The sequence below is a fragment of the Triturus cristatus genome, chromosome 6 (assembly GCF_964204655.1).
Source record: "Triturus cristatus chromosome 6, aTriCri1.1, whole genome shotgun sequence".
Taxonomy (NCBI): Eukaryota; Metazoa; Chordata; class Amphibia; order Caudata; family Salamandridae; genus Triturus; species Triturus cristatus.
In genome coordinates this window covers 1,239,070,869-1,239,092,381 of record NC_140589.1, presented here as the reverse complement: position 1 = coordinate 1,239,092,381, position 21,513 = coordinate 1,239,070,869, and the positions used below count along the sequence as shown (strand labels likewise).

The 21,513-nt window shown below is 46.6% G+C and overlaps 1 protein-coding gene across 1 annotated transcript in view; it reads left to right on the top strand.

The window, feature by feature from the left end:
• FH (fumarate hydratase) overlaps nucleotides 1-18,562 on the top strand; it is a 375,622-nt gene extending 357,060 nt beyond the window's left edge. The window contains exon 10 of the mRNA XM_085612182.1: nucleotides 18,356-18,562. Within this exon, the coding sequence (XP_085468308.1) occupies nucleotides 18,356-18,498 (143 nt within the window). The 3' untranslated portion in view covers nucleotides 18,499-18,562. The remainder of the gene's footprint in view (nucleotides 1-18,355) is intronic.
• Nucleotides 18,563-21,513: the final 2,951 nt, after the last annotated feature.

Sequence of the window (21,513 nt, the reverse complement as noted above, 5' to 3'; positions counted from 1 at the left end):
GAGGTCGCCTCGAGTACAGCCACGCGGTAACGCCAGGAATTTTCCGACCTAGTCGGCGGTGCCGAAGGCAGCGGCCGGGACCCCAGGGGCTCAACCACCGCCGCGCATGGTCACCTCCCAATAGTCACTAGGCCAGCAGGGGCACAGCGCGGAGCCACAGGCGTCACCGGAGTCGGCCAGGAGGGTGTCGCCGCAGCGCAGTTCTGACTCAAGCAGGCCCCAATCGCCAGCGGGGCCGCCGCAGATGTCCCAACGCGGAGTGTCTGAGGATCGGTCACACCCGCAGCTACCAACTCTCGGCCCGCTCACCTTATAAAGCTCGTGGAATCAGGCTCAATGCTGCCGCGCCCCCGCCGGCCGACTCCCACTGGGGTATCGCCGCCACAGCCCAGTCGCTCCCCGGTGCTGCAACTTACAGTTGTGTCCTCAGCCTGGCGGACCCCAGCTTGCAGATGCGACCGTCACTCCCTCCGCAGCCAGCTCCGGGACTCCATCCCTCCGCAGCCAGCTCCGGGACTCCATACAGCGCAGCCCACGATCCACGCGCTCAATCCACCACACTCAGGATTGGGCCAGGAGTGTCACCTCACCGCACAAGTCCAGGTCGGGCACCCACTATGTGCAGACCCACTTCCACAGAGAGCCGGCACCAGGGTCGTGAGGCACCCCAACGGCACAGCCGGCGCTAGTCTCAGCCGAATCTCACCAGCAAAGGAGCGTTTGATGTGGGCGTCGCGGTCACTGGGCGCCCCGTAGGCTCATCCACAGCTTCGCCGCGTCGCAGGGCCAGCCGACGGCCAAGGGGGGCGAGCCACCTCCGCGCAGTTCTCTCTCCTTTTTCCGCCCTCGGGCTGCAGAACGCGCTCGGCGGCCCCCTCAGCAGCAGCCACACTCACAGGCTCACCCTCAGCGGCCACCGATCCCCTCCGCTGTATGTGTACTGCAGCGTGGGCTCGCCTCTAGTTCAGCTTGGTCAGACCACAGCCGCAGCCAGCCGCCATCTCGCCTCCCGCGATGCACATAAAATGGCGCCCACACCGTCCGGGTCTCCACAACCCCGGCCAGAAGCATGCAGACGTGCTCGTTATACCTCTGGTCTGGCAGGCAGAGATCAGCGTCCAGGCTCCAGGTCGTATCGGTGCCAGCGGCCTCGTCCTCCTCCGATCCTCGCCTTTCACTCAGCCCGGAGTTTGCAGCGCTTTGAGTCTCATCAGGCCCGTTCCACCCCGGACCTCCGTAGCTTTGCCCGTCCGCCTCCGGCAGCTATGGAGGCGGGCTCCCACTCCAGTCCTCGCGCGGGCAGGGCGTCCGGGAGCACAGCTCGACTCCCTGTTCCCCGGCAGCCACCAGAGTCCGATCGATAAGGCACTGAGTCTCACGCTACCCACCGGTATGTGAATCGGGGCGCTGAGTGCTTTCAAGGCAGGATTGAGAAAGGATTATTATGTGCAGCCGGCGGAGCTCACTCACAGAGCGGCCATTTCGCTGCCCGGTTGGCCACGCCCCAGCCGGCCACATATAGTATTAATTTGAAATGGGACTCTCCTTTAATCCCTCCTCTCCATGAAAGTGCACCTCCTGTACACACTCTGTATGTGGCGTTTACAGATGTTGCCCTTACTTGTGCCATGTGATCAGTGCAGATCGAACCTGGTTGTCTCAGACTGTCTGGTCAATCTTATCTAGGAATTAGTGTCTGCATTATCTCGTGACTGGGTGGGGAGTAGATGGAGTAATTTAAGGTATTTAGGACATGCCAGTTCATTAAATTCAGAAGAGAGAATACCAATAAGGGGGGGTCAGATCTCTTGGTATAGCTCTAATCTTCGTTCTATGAAGAGCATCAGTTTTTCCATGCCTAGAAGGTACAATAATTTGTGTAGCCTGCCGGTGTAATCCGGAGCCTTTTCTGAGCCCCAAAGGGAGAGGATAGCTTGATGCGCTGCTACTAGAGCTAATGCCATTTTTCGCCCTCGTAGGGATTTCGACAGAAATGTTAGGTGGTAGAGTAGGCCTAGTAGTATGAATGTGGGGAAACGCGTGATCAGAATATGGAAGGAATGGTCTGTCATCCCAAACGTACTCCAGTAGCATGGCCATTTTGGGCTGTTCCAGAGCAAGAGTGACAAGGTACCGGTACCCCCGCCAGCACTCTTACTATGTTCCATGCACCAGCTCTGCAGCCATGCAGGGGGTCAGATACCAGTAAGGAACAATTTTGAAGGTGCACTCGGTGCCTGAAACATTGCGTGTCCATCATGGTGGTAGATATCTTCTCATTCTGTATGTGAGCATCTTCCCCAATTCTCTTTCCCATAATGTCTGACCCCTGAAGTGGCAGTTGTGCTAGAAGACTATAGAGCTCCAATATCAGATGTCTGCCGCTATCTTTTAAATGGATCTATTTCTCAAACTATGTTAAAGGCCTTTTTGCATGTGGTTTAACGGAGGGATGTGTCGCCCAGTGCCGGACATGGATGTATTGTATACAATCTGCTTCAGGGAGGTCATAGTCTTTTTTTTTCCGTCTTTTTTTTCATCTATCAAAGGTGATGATTCTGCTTCAGATAGGCAGCCTATCCTTTTGCAACCCCAGTGCCACTGGCGGAAGCGGTTGGCATACAGCCTGCGGTTAGTCTGGGTTATTGAAGATGGGGTCATCTGTGATGAGAATGTCCTTAAGCCCTTGCGCACTGCAATACGGTCCCATACTACTATACTAGCTTTGGTTATGGGGGGAGGTATATAATCCCTACGGTGTGTTTTGGGGCATCCAAGGAACCTTCCATATGTGATCCCTGCAATAGCCTGGTCTGTGAAGCACCAGTGCTGCTCCGAAGCCTCTCAGCCCCACTCCAGCATGTACCGGAGTTGTGCTGCCTGAAAGTACTGTGTGATATGAGAGACTCTCATGACCCCTCTAATGCTGGTCTGTACATTAAAAGGCAGTTTATTCTGGTTCACTTACCATCCCATACAAACGTATTTATTTCTGTTTGTTGTGTCTGCAGTGTTTTCTTAGGGGGTCAGTGGTAATTCCTGGAACAGAAATGAGGCAAAACCAAAGGGGATGATGGACGGAGTGTTGAACATTGCAAGCACTCACCCCCAGTCAACTGATCTGGGTTTAATCCATCATCATTCTTTAGCTCACTCCGCCACCCCAGTTCAGACATGGCCATATGCAAATCAGTCTGACCGTGGGCCTTATGGGAACAGTCCAGCCCGAACTGCCAAGCCATGTCTTCCCTGGACCGGAAACAAGCATCCTGGGACCGGTTTCTGGCTAATCAGCAGTCATCAGCCAGGCTAGCTTGAATCCAGTGGCAAAGTGAGCAAGGGACCCACGTCTGGGCATACCCTGCCAACTTAGGGCAAACAAAGCAAAACCAAAGGGGATGATGGACGGAGTGTTGAACATTGCAAGCGCTCACCCCCAGTCAACTGATCTGGGTTTAATCCATCATCATTCTTTAGCTCACTCTGCCACCCCAGTTCAGACATGGCCATATGCAAATCAGTCTGACCCTGTGCCTCATGGGAACAGTCCAGCCCGAACTGCCAAGCCAAGCCTGGACCGGAAACAAGCATCCTGGGACCGGTTTCTGGCTAATCAGCCGTCATCAGCCAGGCTAGCTTGAATCCCTTTGGTTTTGCTTTGGAACAGAAATGATGCGGGATAGTCGTTTTGAGGATGTCGATGTGTTCCAAACCAGGATAGTCCATACCATCTCCAGGTGGATAGTTTTTGTCCTAAAGGAGCTATAGAGAGGATTCCAGTGCCAGAAATAGGCTGTGGTTGCTATTCCCGCTATTTTAACCCCTTCCCCGCTCATGACGGAACCGCTCCGTCATGAGCCACGGTTGCCGTGTGCTCATGACGGAACGGTTCCGTCATGACACGACCGTTGGCGGCCGCTCCGCCTACGCGGCGCTGTTTCCCCGCCTGTGCGGGGGGACAATGCAAATGGGCGGAGTCATGACGGAACCGTTCCGACATGAGCACAGCTCAACCGTGGCTCATGACGGAGCGGCTCCGTCATGAGCACAGGCCCACCGCGCTGCCCCCCTGCCCCCCCCAGCGCTGCAGCGGAATGTCCGCAGCAGCGAAGGGGTTAAGGATGGAGGCCTTCGTCCTTTTCTCGACCCCTCAGAGCCCTCAACTACTAACTCCGAAAAGAGAAGTTCAAGATGCTCATTCTTGCTCAAGTTCTGTCTGCCTTGGACTCTGGAGACTGGATGGTAGCGTTGGACTTGCAGGACGCCTATTTCCATATCCCCATCCTGCCTGCCCATCACCGCTACCTGCGGTATATTGTGGCCCACGAGCACTTTCAGTTTACCGTGCTCCCCTTCGGCCTCACCAGTGCCCCTCGGGTATTCACCAAGGGGATGGCGGTGGTCGCAGTTCATCTGCGGAGATTAGAGGTTCCGGTCTTCCCCTATCTCGACAACTGGTTGTTAAAGGCAGGCTTGCCCCAAGCAGTTGTGTCCCACCTTTAGACTACGGCGAACCTCCTGCATTCGCTGGGCTCACTATAAACGTGTGGAAGTCAGACCGGACTCCCTCTCAGACGCTTCCTTTTATTGGAGCCATTCTAGACACAATGCGGTTTCGGGCCTATGCTCAAGAGTGGCGAGTCCATGATATGTAGGCTATGATACTGATGTTTCAGCCTTTATCCTGGATTTCGGTGCGTCTGATTTTGAGGCTGCTGGACCTCATGGCCTCCTGCTTCCTGTTGGTGAATCATGCCATATGGCATATGCAGGCTCTGCGGTGGGAGCTGAGGTTCCAGTGGGCGTTGCATTGGGCAAACCACGCATGGGTCACGGGCAGACCCTTCTCCCTTCCCCTACCAGATCTCATAGTAGTGACAGATATGTCACTTTTGGGATGGGGCGGTCATCTGGGAGAGGTGGAGATCAAAGGACTCTGGTCTCCGGCAGAAGCTGAGCTCCACATCAACCTGTTGTAGCTCTATGCAATCCGTTTAGCACTGAAAGCCTTCTTGCCATCTTTCGAAGGAACGCTGTTTCAGGTGTTCACAGATAACACCACTGCCATGTTATACTGCAACAAACGAGGCAGGTGGGGTCATGGACCATCTGTCAGAAGGCCCTGCGTCTCTGGATTTGTCTGGAACAGTGCATATCCCTGGTAGTTCAACACCAAGGCAGTTCCCTGAACGCCAGGGTGGACGAACTCCGTCATCGATGCCTAACGGATCACGAATGCGTCTTCATCTGGAGGTGGCGCAAGGTCTCTTTCAGCAAAGGGGAGAGCCTTGGTGTAGGAAAGTAGGATCTGATTTCATGGTTACTCCCACTTTTTGCTTGGTGTCAGTATGTTTTTGGGGTTCTGATTAGCAGGATCCCAGTAAGACTAAGTCATTCACTGTGCTTCCTCCCTAAATCGCCGATGGTAAGTACTTTGGTACATCCCCCAATTGGCTACTGGTGTACCCCTGTAAGTATCTGGTGCTAATGTACCTAGAGCATAAGTACACCAGAGGTCTCCCATGGGCTGCAGCATGTATTGTGCCACCCATGGGAGTCCACTGAAACTGTGACTACAGGCCTGCCATTGAAAGCCTGTGTAAATTGGTGCTAGCACATCTCACAAAAGATTTGTTTCCTTATATCTGAGGTCACTGCACTTTACATTTATAAGTCACACCTGTGGCAGGCTGTTCAGTCCTGAGATCAGTGTGCTTGATAAGTGTGAGGGTGCCCCTGCATGAGCAGGACACCCCATACAAACCCCGGAGTCGATCCTCCAGGCTTTGCAATTGCAGTCAGACATTTTGATACATATAGTGGACATCAAGTCATTACAAGATGTCTAACTATTTAGTGCCTGCACCGGAGCTGGTCATGTTTGGTATCAAACATGTTGGAATCATACCCCAACACTCAATCCAGTGTTGTAAGTATGGTTCCATGTACTAGGGGGCTCCCTCTTGGTACCTCCTGTACTCCCAGTAACAGCCTTTCATGCTAGTGCTTCTGCAAACTACAGACACAGTTCTACCCTCCTGCTGCTGAGCCAAGCTCAAGCAGGGGAAGGTAGAATAAAAGGTTTCTGTAGGAAGGTGGAATCGGACTGCATGGTTGTCCCCACATTTTTCCTGGTATTTGAATGGTTTTTGACTAGTCTGGCTGGGCTCCTGCTTTCCAGGACCCCAGCCTATCTACTTACTCCCTTAAATGACTGGTGTGCATATTAGATGCACTATTGATTGGATACCGTGGTACCTTATGAGCCCCTAGTATATGGTACCTTTGGTACCAAGGGCATAGGTACTTCACAGGCCTACCAGGAGCTGAAGCATGTGTTATGCCACCCCTGGGAAGCAGACTAAATCTGACACCACAGGCCTGCTACTGCAGCCTGGGTGAGGTGTAGTGTTAGCACCCCTCACTGAGGTATAGGTTCCTATATCTCACCATACACACACATATAAATCTATCAGTCACCCCTAAGGCAGGCCCTATCAATCCTGAGGGCAGGGCGCTTGGTTTACAATGTGAGGGGGTGCCTCTGCATGAGCAGGACCCCTCTGCAGCTGGCAGAGCCTATTATCTGTGGCTGTTTGTGGATGCGGTTAAACCATATACTCTTAAGTGCATTATAACCTCCCGGTAAATGCTAACTTTGGAATGACTACATCAAAACATGTCGTGTTTGGTGTCAAACAACTTGGAATCATACCCCCACACCAGTAACTGGTGTGAGAGTATGATCTCACCCTTCTAGAGGGGACGACCGGTAGAAATCTGAAAGAGCCCTGGCATCACAAAATGGATGCCACCAGCACAGACACTGGGCTGCCCTCCTGCTGCTGACTGAAACTCGCAGTGGAGGAGGCCCAACAATAGGCATCCTGTCACAGGGAGGTGTCACCACCTTCCAGACAGGATTTAGTGTATTGGGGCCGGGTGGGTGCACTCCTAGAGTGCTTTGAAGTCCTGCACTGGGGGAGCAGTAGGCCCCTCTGTGCATATGCCAGCTCAAACCGGTTCAGGGGCTACCTGTCCCTGCTCTGGCGCGAAACTGGACAAAAGGAAGTGGGTGTAACCACCCCCTACCCTGACCCTCCCAGAGGAGTGTTCATAAAGCTAGTCCCTCCCTTTCTTTTAGTATAAGATAGTGAACCCTTGCCGTTGCAAACTAGATATCCCTGGACGGCGCTTTACAAGAAGAATCCTGGTCCTTCGACATTCCACTACCTTTGGAAGACGGAAGAATCTCCCTTGGAGTCAAGGAGTGACTCCCCTGCTTGGCAGGCACCAAAACTTTGAATCAACGGTCGCAAACTTTCCCGCTCCCGCTGGAGTCCGAAGTCCCTGCAGCCCCGGAAGTGGATTTCCTGACTTCTCGACGGCCATTGTGAGTCCCCAGCAGAGCTGAGGCGAGTGAACCCCACGAGTGACGAGGAACAGCAGTACCTGGGTACTGTGCACTATTGTCGAGTGCAACCCCTTCACGACGTTCTACGAACTTGTGCATTGGACCATTTGTGGCCCAAGCCTCCAGCAGGTTGTGCACCGAAAATCAGAGGCCTACCACGTTCTGAGTGATCGTGGGCTCCTGTAAAGCATTTCCTCATGTGGCGTCTTTGCGATCCCTTGCCCGTTGGCTTGTGGGTCCCCTGAAGACTTTCTGATTGAACCAAAGGGCTCCCCTGGTTGCTCCAGTCCTGCCCTGACTTCCCCTGGCTGGGTGAGTCCCTCAGACCTTGCTGGTCTGCACCGCTGACTTTATTCACTTTCCACGAGACTTGCTGTTGCCAAGGCTTGTTGGCTCCAATCTGGTTGCTGACACCTCAGTAAGCTGCAGACGTCGTGGGACACTCAGAATCCAGCTGCTGGTCATCGTCGATGCCTCCTGGTCCTCGTGAGTGAAGAGTCAAAACACCCTTGATCACCTGAAATCACCCGACTTCCGTGGGCATCCATCTTCCTGGCCCCGGGTCACTGGCAAGTGACTATGAACACTGTCCCTTCTGCTTTCAGGTCATCTTCATCTTGAATCCAGTCTTGGATTCCACCAGACACTTATTCAGTCTTCGCAAGCAGCAAATCTTCTTTGGCTTCTATAGGAAACAGCGACGCGACCAGACACCAAAAGACACCTATGCACCCGGCTTCCCTGGGTGAGGTAACTCGTGCACTCCGGTGTCCTAGTGTGTGTTGGCCCTCGAATTACTTACCTTGTAAGTGGCTTGCTTGTAGACTTCCTCGAAGTACCCTAAAACTTTAAAAATCCAACCGCGACTTGCTCCATTGAAGTCAATAGGGAACCCGCGGCTGTGTTCTCACACTGCACGCTACTCCCGTGGGTCTTTTACTTACCTGCTTTGGGTGGATTAGTGAAGCCCCAGCGATTCTACAGGCCCTAGGCCTTGTCCCTCTGCAAGTCGACTTTCCTAAAACTCTTTTTTAGTATATGGTCTGGTACGCCCCTAGGGCCCCAGGCCATATTTGTGCTTAACTTATTGTGAAACGTTGGTATTTGAATGTGTTCCTGACTTCTAATCTCATAAAGAGATTAGTAGTGTGTGTCTAGAAATAAATACATCTATATTTGATATATATACCTGTGTGGTGTCCTTTCATTTGGTAATTCAAGAGATTATAAGGTAAAACAAGCTGCATTACATTCCTCAGAGACTTAGCCTGAAGGCTGCTCTCCACAGCTACCACTAGGATAGCTTTCTTTAAAAGGTTGTCTTAAACCTATCTACCATAAGAGTCGAATTGAACTGGTGCAAGGTGGCCACTATAACTAGTGACCAGCATATGCCAGGCCAACTTCTCACAGTTTCCTATCACAGGGAGATGTGACCACCTCCCAGACAGGACTTCGTGTATTGGGCTGGGTAGGTGTGCTTGCCAGTGCCACCAGACTGCTTTTAAGGCCACATTTGGTACTCTCCTTACATACTCTAGTATGAGCCATTTCAGGGAGCCCTTAGGTCCCAGTTTGGTGCAAAACTGGACAAAGGACATGGGAGTATCTCCCCCTCTGTCCAGTCCCTCCTCTGGAAGGGAACCGTGAGTCGTCCCAACCCTTTCCTCAAGGTATTTAAGGGCCTAGCTGTTGGTGGGTCCTCAGATTCGTCGTGGACAAGACTGAAACCAAGTCACACTTCGATCTCCTGAGCACTTGGACTTCGCCTGGAACCAAGACTGTATCAAGGAAGACTTCTGCTGCTCCTGGTCTCGCTGCTCTGCCTGTTGCAGCTGCCAAGACTTGTAGATGCTCCCGCCGTACAACGACCCCCTGGTTCTTGACTTCTGACGTGGGACAACTCGTGCACAGCTTCTGGTCTTCCTCAACGTCGCCTGTTCCTCACAGCTGCAGCGAGAAGGTCCATTTTCACTACTCAACCTTCTGACATATGTGGGCATTGCTCTTCTGTGCCTCCTGGTCCCCTTCAAGTGGCATAGACTCTGTCCCCTCTTCTTGCAGGGTCTCCTCTTCCAGAATCCACCCTTGGCTTTCACCGGACTCTTGCACAGCCTTCCACAGCGGCATCTTTACTGAAGTCCTCCTTGGTGGTCTACAGAGGTTTCCGGTGTCGCTTCACACCTATGCACCCAGTTTCCCTGGTGTAGGTATCCTGGTTTCGGGGATTTCCACACATGGGGTGACTCTCCAACCTTCTGTCTTCAACAGGGTTTCTTCAGGGTCCACTGGGAAGGGTCCTTCTTGAAAACTGCAACTGTGACTTTCCCGTTGACTTCTATTGAGTACGCAACTCTGTTTCCGCTCTGCACACAGCCTCAGTGGGGTTCCTGGTTACTTACCTTGGGTGGTTCCTTGGGTCCCCAACTCCTCTGAGTCTCCTGGTCCAAGTCCCGACTTAGGTCGCAGTTCGCATTCCACTTTCTTTGTATATTGTTTGGTCTCCCCTTGGAGACCACTATTTTGTGCTTACTTTCCTGTTTTCGATTGAAGTATTGTGTATTTGTGTTGATATCTCCGGGTAGGCGATACACCAATGTGCTAGTGAGCGTTGTGTAATAAATACATATTTTTATATATACAGTGTGGTTCATTTTTGTTTAACCTACACTACATGATTAGAACTGGTAAAACAAGCTGCTTATCACTCCTGGATAAGCCTGAAGGCTGCGCTCTACAGCTACCACTTAGACAACAATAGAAAGCCCTCTAAGACCACTAAAATCACCATAAGGTTTGCCTGGATAAGTGCAAGGTGCCTCACTTATATAAGTGTGCACTATATACTAAGCCAGCCTCCTCCACCCATGATAGGAGAATTACATGGACTCCCCATCATTTCTTTCCGAATTCTCTGTTCGATCAGTGGTTCAACTAATGATGTAATGCCTGCAATAGTTTCTGGGTTCAAATCGTATTGAGGGATGCAGGGAAATTCAGCATTTGGCCTTAAGGTCATTCGTATTGGAGCCACACCTTTAAGCAATTCAATGTCTTTTCCTATAAAATCCCAAACCTGCGATGACACCGTCTCTTATTTCCAGAGGTAAATCCACACTTGTTAATAGAGGAAATAATCCTTCAGCTTCAGAATTTTGTTTAGGCAATTTGAAAACAACATCCTCATCATTAGTATGGTATTCAGTTCCTTGTGAAGTACATTAAATGGAACAATTGAGATTGCACAGCAAGTCTTGCCCTAACAGATTTACTGGACTTGAATCACACACCACAAATTTCTGCAAATCTTCAAAAAGATCCAATTTGAACAGATATAGGTTTCGTTACTGGATTGGACATCAATCGATCCGTAACTCCCACAACTTGGGTTCTTTCTCCAGAGAGGGGTAGGTTTGGAACTTCTGTGGTTCTCACAGTGGAATGGGTAGCACCCGTGTCAACAAGGGACAAGATTGAGGTCCCATTTACCTTGCCGTCCACATGGTGCCTGAGGGTGGAGACGGAATGCGAGCTTCGCACATCCGAGGTAGGCCGGAGCGATCCTTGTCATTGGGACATATCTGATCGTGTCATCGATCTAAATCAAGTATTCTTGGGTAACATTGTGTAACTTGAGCACTTGTGTGAAATCCTTTGTTATATTTCTGAATCCAACCATTCATTTGGGGCATTGGGACTTCTGGCATACTTGGATATTAATTTCTCTGCCTTTGAGACTGTTGATTTTGTACCCTATTACTTCCTTGTGTCTGTGCATTCCCAGCGTGTTGAACCTGTCCATTCACCTAATTAGGAGGATTAAATCGACATTCACGCTTCCAGTGCCTGACCTTGCTGCAAATGCCGCACAGATTAGTCTTTTTCAACCTCTCAAAGGAAACACCTCTATCTTGCGTCTGCGCACCCTGTTATTGTCCACCTCCTACTCCTCGCATTCCAGAGTTTGCTTGCCGATTTCCCTGCACCACATTTGTGCAATTAACACCAGCACCAGTGTAACCTCTTTTAATCGTTTTCATTTGAGCCAACATCAGCTTCTCTTTAAGTCTCTTGTGCTTGGTATCTAGTTCATCTCCACAATTTTGGCATATCGGAGAATTTCGTCTATCGGTTCCCTTTGCCAACAGATCAAATGCTGCTGTATCATAGCACTAATTTCAGGTCTCAAACCATATACAAATCGGTATACGAAATATCCCATATGTTTTCCTGCCACATTCTTCATCCCACTGTATTGCTAAATGGCTGCAAAAGTCGTTCGTAGCAAGCATGCACTGTCTTCTTCAATTCCTGAGTCGTTCTGTCAGTCTTTATCCAACCTATCTCTTTAGAAGAAATCTTTCCCTTCAGGTAGGTAATGGCTTGATTGTATTTTTTCATTACCTAAGGTGATGGTGCACCAGTACGTGACTGTCTAGCTGGTTCTGTCTCAGGCCAATCGATAGTAATTTTACATTCGGCCCACAAATCTATTGGAACTACGATGTCAAATAAAGTATCCAGAGCCTTCAGCAAAACCTTTGAAACCTTCACAAACCTCTCAACTTGCTTGTTCCATTCAACAGGTTTTTCTCTCAATTTCAGAAATCATTTGTAAAGGACAATATATCCGGTCTTGTCCATGGAACATGTATATACACTCCTCCAGACAACTTTCTCATAGGGAGCATTTTTACCCCATGTTCTCCATCATCTTCAAGAACTGGGTACATTGACATTGCAAATTTCTTTGCTTCCTTCTTTTTAGCCCATCTGCCTTCCCACTCTTCTAACTCTCCCTACTTTCTGAAGGTGGTTAGTAATTCCTTAATCTGTAAAATCTTTCCTGAAGGCTTCATATTTTCAGTGGCTGTCACTAACATATAAAACATTCCAAAAAACGTACAGATTATATGTCCACCCCATGTTTCTTTGCCAATTCAGAACATTTGTCATGTGTTTCGAGCACATCTGGTAATGTCCTTGAACACAATCAATAATTCATCATTCTTAAAAGAAATGATCATGGGAACTATCAGTCCAGCTAGAGTTATTACTTATAATTCCACTTTAAGTTTTGCTGCATCAAGTGACTTGTCCATATGGTCTCTTGGAAGAGTAGTTCCCTGAGCTCCTGCACTTATGTCAAGTGTAGATGGGGCTATATCCCTAATCCACTGTTCAAGTTCTTGGGGTGTGGGGCCTATGTGCCTTTCAGGTGTGCTTCCCTGCAAACCCCCATTTTGCCCTCCATACCTGAACATGGTGTAGAAGGAAACTCAGAATCTTGCGTACCTAACTGTAAAGTTCTTCCTGCCATAGTCCTATTTCCTCTGATCGTGGTTTCCATATTTCTTCCAACTGTACATGAAGTTGCAGCTTGGCTTAATTGACTATTTGAAGTGCTTGGCTGAACCAAATTTGCATTTGACCCAATACTCGTTCCTCTAAGAATGTTGTCGGAAGACCGTATTAATGGTACAGGATTGATTTGTCCTATTCTTGGGTCATTAGGGCTGGCACTTGATCCGCCTATCCCAGTAGGGACTGTCAGAGGACAGTACACACATGCTTTATTTTCAGGACCGGGATTGGGACCAAAAGGGCATCTGGAACACCTAATGTCATGAGATTGCTAGGCTCTACCCCCTGGACTTAATAGCATGAGAGATGCATCTGGTACTAATCCAGTGAACGAAATCGGTATACTCTGAGATTGATCCTCATTATAAGGTGGTGTGCGATTTGATAATAAATAATTTAGGAATTTGTAGTATCTTCATGTTATGTTTATAGTTTTCAACTTTACCTTGTAACTTGCTGCTCAGCCAGTGTGAGTGTTCTGTGAGGAATGTTGGTAAGATTGACATGACTGGAATGCTTGGGTGCCTGGTTTCTTATTACAGAATTCATCATCGGTTTCATTTTCGCTTTCATCAGTCAATGTCAATGTCTGGAAATCTTTAAGGTTTTTTTTGTTCTTTTCCTTACATTATTCTCCATCTCCCTTTTCTGCAACTAATACAGGATACATTTGTGTTCCCTCAGCAATTCCAAGCCTTCTGTTGTGCATCCCACCTAACCTCAACATACCGATTTAACGGGTTTTTAGAAATATCAAGGGAGATATGTTTCTCCTTATGATGAGCTACATGTTCCCATTCCCCAAGAACCTCAAATTGCATAGGTCTCGGGAGGTTTAATATCGTATAACTGTCTCCTCAAATTTTCAAGAATTTGAATGTTAAATATTCCATAGTGTGGAAAAGCTAAAGGTCTGTCTTTTTCTGTGTATTTCATCCAATTCTCAGCCATGTGCATGTATGATAGCCTCTCTCTTGTGTCGTGTATAAAGCTAGTGTTCTCTAACATGGTATCTGTACCCCTTCTCTAGTTGGTACAGGCACATCTCCTTGCATTAAAGTATTTACATTTTTCAAAATCTTCATTTTCTCTTAGGAAATTTTAATATTGACCTTTACAAATAATTCGCTCTACAAAGTTTATGTACACTTCCTTGTTTCTGTTCAAATAACCAATACCAGCGCGGCTCTCTGTTGTGGTCAAACTATCCCAGTGCGGCTTCACACCAACTAACCAATAGTAGTTCTACACCTGTGATGTCACTTAACTCCTTGTTGCAGCTACCCCTCCTCCTTCACAATTTCCATGGTGCATTCTCTTCCTAACAAAATGTCATAAACATTTTGCTTAGTGTTTTATAACATTTTGCTTGTTATATTTTTGCTTTATTTGCAAGCTGAACACCTGTGTGCTCCACTAAAAGAAAATATATAATTTCACTCACTCAAAGGATCCAATAATAACCCAATTTATCCTAATCTACGACAGTAGTGAAATCTCGACCAGGGCAACCTCAGTCAAATCATTACAACTGTTCTCTGTGCACTGAGAACAACTGTAATGACGGTGATTCCTCACCCTCACAAATAGAAAGTTCCCTTCTCTCGTGGTACTGCCGATGACGTCTCCCGCACAGCACCTTCAAAACAACAGCAGACAATATTACTCCGCATATGCTATGCTACGAGATCACCCGTAGGTGTATGTCCCGGGATCTTAGGACACTTCGGGCCTGATGACAACTTCAATTTCACTGCACAAAGCGCTTAATTCAAGCATTAGCTCTAAAACTTTGCAGTACTAAGGCCGTGTCAGGTTATGCAATCGAAATTTTAGGCTACAGCAATGCACAACCCTATTGATACTCACACCACTGCAAGTCTTGAAGGAGTACATTACAGTACAACAGGACCGACAAAACTCTTGGTCACCTTCACTGAACATGAGCTTTGGAATTGGTCAGGAAGAACTTTTATTCTAGGTCCCTATGGGAGTCTCCATAGGCATCCCCCTTATATCTTCACCTCATCGGCCAGTAAACCATCTGACACGCTACCAGATTTACTGCTGTAGCGTTCGCTGGGCCCTTACTTCACAATAATCCTCTCCTATCTTGGTCCTCCGATCGAACTTGCTCTACTGAGAGGGGTTGGATATATGGGGATCAGGCAGTCATCCAGTGAGGACCAGGAATTGGTTAAGCGAACTACACATTTGAAATTAAACTCATGTAAATAATGCTCAAGACAATACCATAGGTAAATAATATCATCACAGCAAGTCCAAATCTCCTGAAGAAACGTAGGCGAGCAAGAATCATACAGACCAGAGGTTCAGTTGCTGCTATAAAGAATAGTACCATTAGGATTTGATGTTCAGTGAACTCACTCGTACATTTTGCCTTAGTCACAGAGTAAACCAGTTAGGAATGCACATTCATGAAAAGGGACGATAAATCATGATAGCAGAGACAATCAAGTTAAGTTTGTTTAGTTTATCAAATTTGTAAAGCAGGGGAGTGCATTAAGAATTTCAGCATCAGATTCAAATCAAGATCAAATTAGTTTAATGAATAACAAAGCTAAGGATTTCAGGAAGGGACAAAAAGAGTGTCAGTTCAGGCAGAGGAAACTGCCAGGCGCACACAGCGTATGCGCCTGTTCAGAGGGGAATCCAGTTAAGTCTTTTAGCAAAGACGTTTTAGGAAAACTCAGCAAGGTTCCAAGTAAGCCAGTCCAATCTGGTAAGAGTGACTCGCAACAGGAATCCGTCTCCGTCTACCACCGAGGCAGCAAAGGTAACTGCCTATCCTAAGGAAATAAGGGGGCTGCTATTATACTCAACAAATTGTGGGGTGACACCTCCTGGCATCACCCCATTCGCTCAGACCAGGTCAGTTCGACTAGGATGAGTGTGCTGTGACCGTAAAGAAGACACATAATCCGAAAGAATAGGTGGGTCAATTATGCAGTCATTAAGTTATTCAATATGGGACACTTTAGGCAATGGTCCGTTGAAAAAGTCACATAGGCAAGTTCAAGAGGACAGTTTCCCAGACAGCTGTTCTGAATGGTAGCACTATGTAACAAGTGCATTGCACAGTACATGGGAAGTCACAATAGCATACTGTGTTGCTCGTTATTTGCAATAGTGGAGAATTCGCCCACAAGCCATGGTTTGAGCAAGTCATTAAACTACACTTCAGAAATGAGGCCTACTAGGATTTAAGCTAATATACGGCAACATCATATAAATTGTGAATCCTACATTTACAAGTGCATCAGACACACATTTGAATTGATATGCTTTAGATTTCTTATAATCATTTAGCACAGTTGTGATTCATATATGTACATATGAGGTCATTATACTTTTTAAAAATGTACCAACATGCAAACCTAATTAATATTGCAAAAATACATTTTTCGTTTTACTTCTAATACATTAATATACGAGTGAAATACATTCTGAGAAAGTTTCACGAAAGCACTGTTAGAAATGAATGTTTAACACCTGCTTTTCTTTTGTTATTTTCAGTGCACACGTTAATACATGTAGTGATTTTTCATAAAATGTCACATTTAAAAAAACCATGCTCGTTATGTTTCGATGAAGGTTTATTAATGTTCACACATGTATATGAAAATCAAAATAATTAGATGAACTCCATAACACGAGAGTTTACCATTCTACATGTTTCTAGCACACATTAATAAGATGACATACTTTTTCATTAATAAATCACAAACTATTTTACTTAAACAATAATATAATCTGATCGACCTCGCTTCTGCATGCTTTTATGAGGCAATAACTACATTTCTCTTGCTTGTCATTTTCCCCATAGCGTGTAGTTGGTGCACGTTCATTATTTTTCTCTCGAAAGTGTCGTCATAGGTTTTTTTCTCATATCATAAGTTTTAGTAGTTTTCACTCTGTCATCTGTGTGCCCACCACCACTGCTCCTGGCTCTGCTGCTATTCGGTGGCTTCTATAAGGGTCACGACAGCTGAAGCGGCAGAATACGGGCTCCCATATCTCCTCGGGTAACTTTTATGTCCTCTGGTAGGCAGAGGAGCACTCTGCACATCCTATGCACCCGCCATCTTGACCACACACCCCTGTATGAACCTTTCTGAAAAAGTTTCACATGTTCTGATCTCGAGACTGGGGTGGTTTCTCTTTTCATTCGGTGCAGTCCATGTGCTTTTTGCAGTCCCTTTTCACACAAAAGTTTCCCCCACTTATGATACTGTCGCACGCAGCTTCATTCTTTAATTTTGTTTGAGTGGTGCAGTAATTTTGTACAGAGATCCTGTGAAAACAAAGGATTAAAATGGAGAGACCGAAATGACGTGAATAGAAAGACCTCCCACCACGCACCCATTCACTTCCCACAAACAAGCATTCTTCCACCCATCATCCACAAACATACCATACCATCCATGCATATCCATATCTCTGTCCACAGTCAGCCATCCACACACATGTTTCCCTTCACCCACCTGCTCACTCGTCCTTCCTCAGACTCGTCCTGCCATTTGTTTCCTCTGGAACTTACTCTCTCTCTGAAAACCATACATTTCTTGGCATCCACTTACACCACCATACCTGGGTTTTCTTCTATGAACACAAGGGTTTAATGGACGAATGCATAGGTTTGAGTTAATCTACATCCTATACCACATATTAATTCTTACTCCCACCTTAGCCCACGCGTGCATATAGTCAACCTTACCACAATATTCTTTCTTGAATCCATCCATCCATCCATCCACCCACCCAAACCCATACTTTCATTCAGCCACCCCAGGCATTGCTTGTCCCATCCACATTCATCTATCCACACATTTGCATTCATTGTTCCACCCACATCCATTTATTCATTCATCCACGTACCAACATCCATTCATCCACCCATGCATTTATTTTATTTTCCACCAAAGATCATGCCTTCATACAGAAATCCACCCATAACCTGTCACCTATATATCCATATGCACTAGGGACTTTTGTATGAACTTCTCTATTGATCCACCTCTCATGTCAAATCGATAAAACATACAATTCCACAAACTCATTTATGCTCTGATCTGCCTGTATCTACATAGTGCTTGTATGTATGTGAATAAATGCGTACTCTATGTGAACTTATGTTTGTTTACTGCGAGTACACTGGTGGCAGGATGTTTGTTGTCTCCATGTGCCTTAATCTCTGCTTGTCCCTATGTGCCTGCGGGTGTGTGTGCATGGCTGTTTGTTTTCCATTGCTTGTGTATGTGGGCTCATTGTGTCTGTATTTGCGCGGATGCATTCGTGTGTGCCTTTTTTAGCAAGCCCTATTGGCTTTTGCAAATCGTTTTTTTCTCTTAATTTGCAATGACTTTGCACAATGCAATTTTAAATCCGCGTTTTTTCTGTGGTAGTTGTTTTAAAATATGCTTGTACCTTTGCAAGTCCCTGTTTTGACGAGTATTAAGAGGTTGTTGCTATTATGTACCTGGTGTCTGGTCAGTTTGCACAAAGCATTTTAATTTCAAGTAAGTGGTTCATCCTCAATTTGTTTTTTCACTTCAGGATATGACAAAGCTGCTAAGATAGCAAAGACTGCTCACAAAGAAGGAGGAACACTAAAAGAAACTGCTATTAAGCTTGGTTACCTTACCGCCGCACAGTTTGACCAGTGGGTGAAGCCCGAAGACATGCTTGGCCCGAAGTAAATCCAGCAATGCACTACAGAAAATAGTAAAGTTGAATTGTATAAAATAAATATTTTGTTGTGTACCACTGTGTCTGTGGTTATTTTTTTAACCTGGTGCACTTTAAATCATTTCTTTAAAGGGTGGGCTGTTAGGGATACATGCTTACGTTTCCTCCTTTCCCCAAAACAGAATGATTCCTGGTACAAGATTAATAACAAAATTGAATCAGACACTGGCATGAGGTAAAGGATATTTAGAAAGATGATAAATTATGTTGGTTTTATTAGATCTTTTAATAGTCCTCTTAGTGTGACTTGTGACCTTGTATAGAAGTTAAGAATGGTTGTTGAATTGGAACTATACGTGATATGTGTTGCAAAGTCATCCTGTGACCAGGGCCGGATTGGGAACTGAAAGCAGCCCTGGCAAATTTATCCAGAACAGCCCCCATTTGGTGCGTAGCGAGCGAGCCCGACAATAACTAGTGGGGTTTGGGGGGATTTTCCCCCCAAGAAAATTTTGGAAAAAGACACACCAAAATGGTGCATTTTACAGTACATTTTTCATTACATATTTCATTGTATTCTCTTTCAAAGCACAGTAATTAGTTGATGGTGACCTTAAAAAGCACCAGGTTTGGGGGGCAGTTATTGATACCCTGCAGACTGTAACAGGATGGATCATACCAGCTACTTTCAAATGATTAGTGTTGGGGTTATTACCTATGCCCAAAACTAAAATGCTCACTAGGAGGTTTGTGCAGCTGGGCCTCGTCTTAGCAAAAAGACGAATAGATTTCCACTGGTTGAGCTCAGAACGGCCCCCGTGTGAGAAATGGATCGGAGATGTACTGGAGTGGGCCACTGCGAAGGTGGTACGGATGCAGAAGGTCAGGAGTGACGGCAAGCTTGAGGAAGATGTGAGGGCATGGCGCTTTATGCTCACAGAGTTGTCCAAGGAGACGGGTCCACCAGAGACGGGTCGCCCGGAGACGGAGCGGCTTTCTCTGAGTGCCACTCAGGTAGAGACCGACACGTCACACTCATCAGTGGTTTCGCACTCGTCAAGAATAACTTGGATAGTTGTGGTAATCCATAATATATTAGTCTCCATGCCTTGCACTGCACATGACCACCCATGACCCGGGGAGGCGGGGGGATGGAGAGGGAAGGGATGGGAGGGCGGGGGGGAGTTAAGTTTACAGTTACTGTTACTAATGGTTGTAGGAATGATAATGAGATCGGTGATTTGTGCACAATGGTTGACTACCAAACAGAGTAATGCTAATAACCTATGGTACATGATTGTATATCCTGATCGACTGAACATAAGACTGTTGTATTTGGAATAATATACTTGTTTAGAAAAGTGTTATTGACATATAAATGCCAATAAAAAATAAGTTAATAAAAAAAGAGCACCAGGTTGCCTAGTCATGTACCCATAGTCATTCTTACAGAGAACACCAAAAATCGACACAAGAGTAGTGAATAAGAGAGCACAAAGTATAATTAAGACCAGCCCCCAGAGCAAGCGCAGTGAGCGACCACTACTGGGGGGGGGGGCTTGGGAGGTGTCCCCCCCCCCCCCCCCCCCCCGAAAAGTTTGGAAAAAGACAGACCAAAATGGTGCATTTGACAGCATATTTTTCATTACATATTTAATTGTATTCAATTTCAAAGCACAGTAAATTGTAGATGATGACCTTAAAGAGAACCAGGTTGCCTAGTCATATGTACCCATAGACATTCTTACACAGAACATCAAAAATCGACACGAGTAGTGAATATGAGAGCACAAAGTTTAAGTACGACCAGGCCCCAGACGGTGTATAGCGAGCAAGTGCAGTGAACAACCACTATTTGAGGGGGTTTGGGGCGTTTCCCCCCCAAGAAAATTTTGGAGACAAAGGCCATTTTTCAGTACATTTTTCATTACATGTTTAATTGTATTAACTTTTAAAGCATAGTAAATGATGACCTCATGGCGCACCAGGATACCCAGTCAAAACAGACATAAATAAGAGACATTCCTACAGAGAACTCCTTGATAAAACCCAGAAAATAAATAAATAATAATAAAGCAGGGCAGGGTAACACACCTGTATGCCATGCAGGGGCAGTCCTGTCCCAGTACCCACCTGAAACTGGCACACCTCTCTGTCTCAGTAGAGAGGCTGGTGCTGAATGAACACTGACTGGACGTCTTTCTTCTTGCACAGCAAGCATGATGTTAACTGTTAGTAGTGTAATATTCCGAAACCTCCATCCCCTCGGGCCTTAGGGCTTTCATTGTGGCTGCTTTGACTTCTTACCAGCTTCCGACTTGTGCTTAGTTATTCTGTTTTCAGTGCATACTTTACAGAAAGTGTCATATAGGACGCTGATTATTTTTTAGAAATCTATCCTCCCTCACTTACAGAGGAAAGGACACAAAAGAGAAGTTGGCTATGATTTTTAATTGATCACACAAAAAAAAATGCCTAGCAGCCAAAATATGAATTTAAATTGGTTTTCCATGATAAAGCTAAACAAACATTGCGATTATACTTTCAGCACGCCTCTGCAGATTAATCTAATGTTATTTCAGCGAGGACTGAGCGCGCCACTCTGGGACACTTTCATCTCTCAGCTGTTCTGATGGGATGCAGAGATAGCGGAAACTCAGAAAAATATTTCGGTGGGGCTCGAACACCATTATTTCTCCGAGTAGAGGTAGACTTGTGAAGAACCTCATTACACCGACATTTTCCCACGTTATCTCTGAAAGGGGTGGTTTTGCAGCTTGGTAGAAGGAAGACAAGTTATTTTATGTTGTCCTTTACAATACACCAGTGGTTCCCAAACCTTTTCGACCCGTAGATCCCTTGATCTATTGGCCATTGGCCACAGCTCACAATTATGTCAGTTTTTTTTTTTTTTTTTTTTGGGTGGGTGGGGGGATGTAAGCCTGGCCTCTGGAGTACTTCAATTTTTCTCCCTGAAAATAATTGGGATGAAGCTGATAAAAGTATTATAGTCATAGATGTAACAA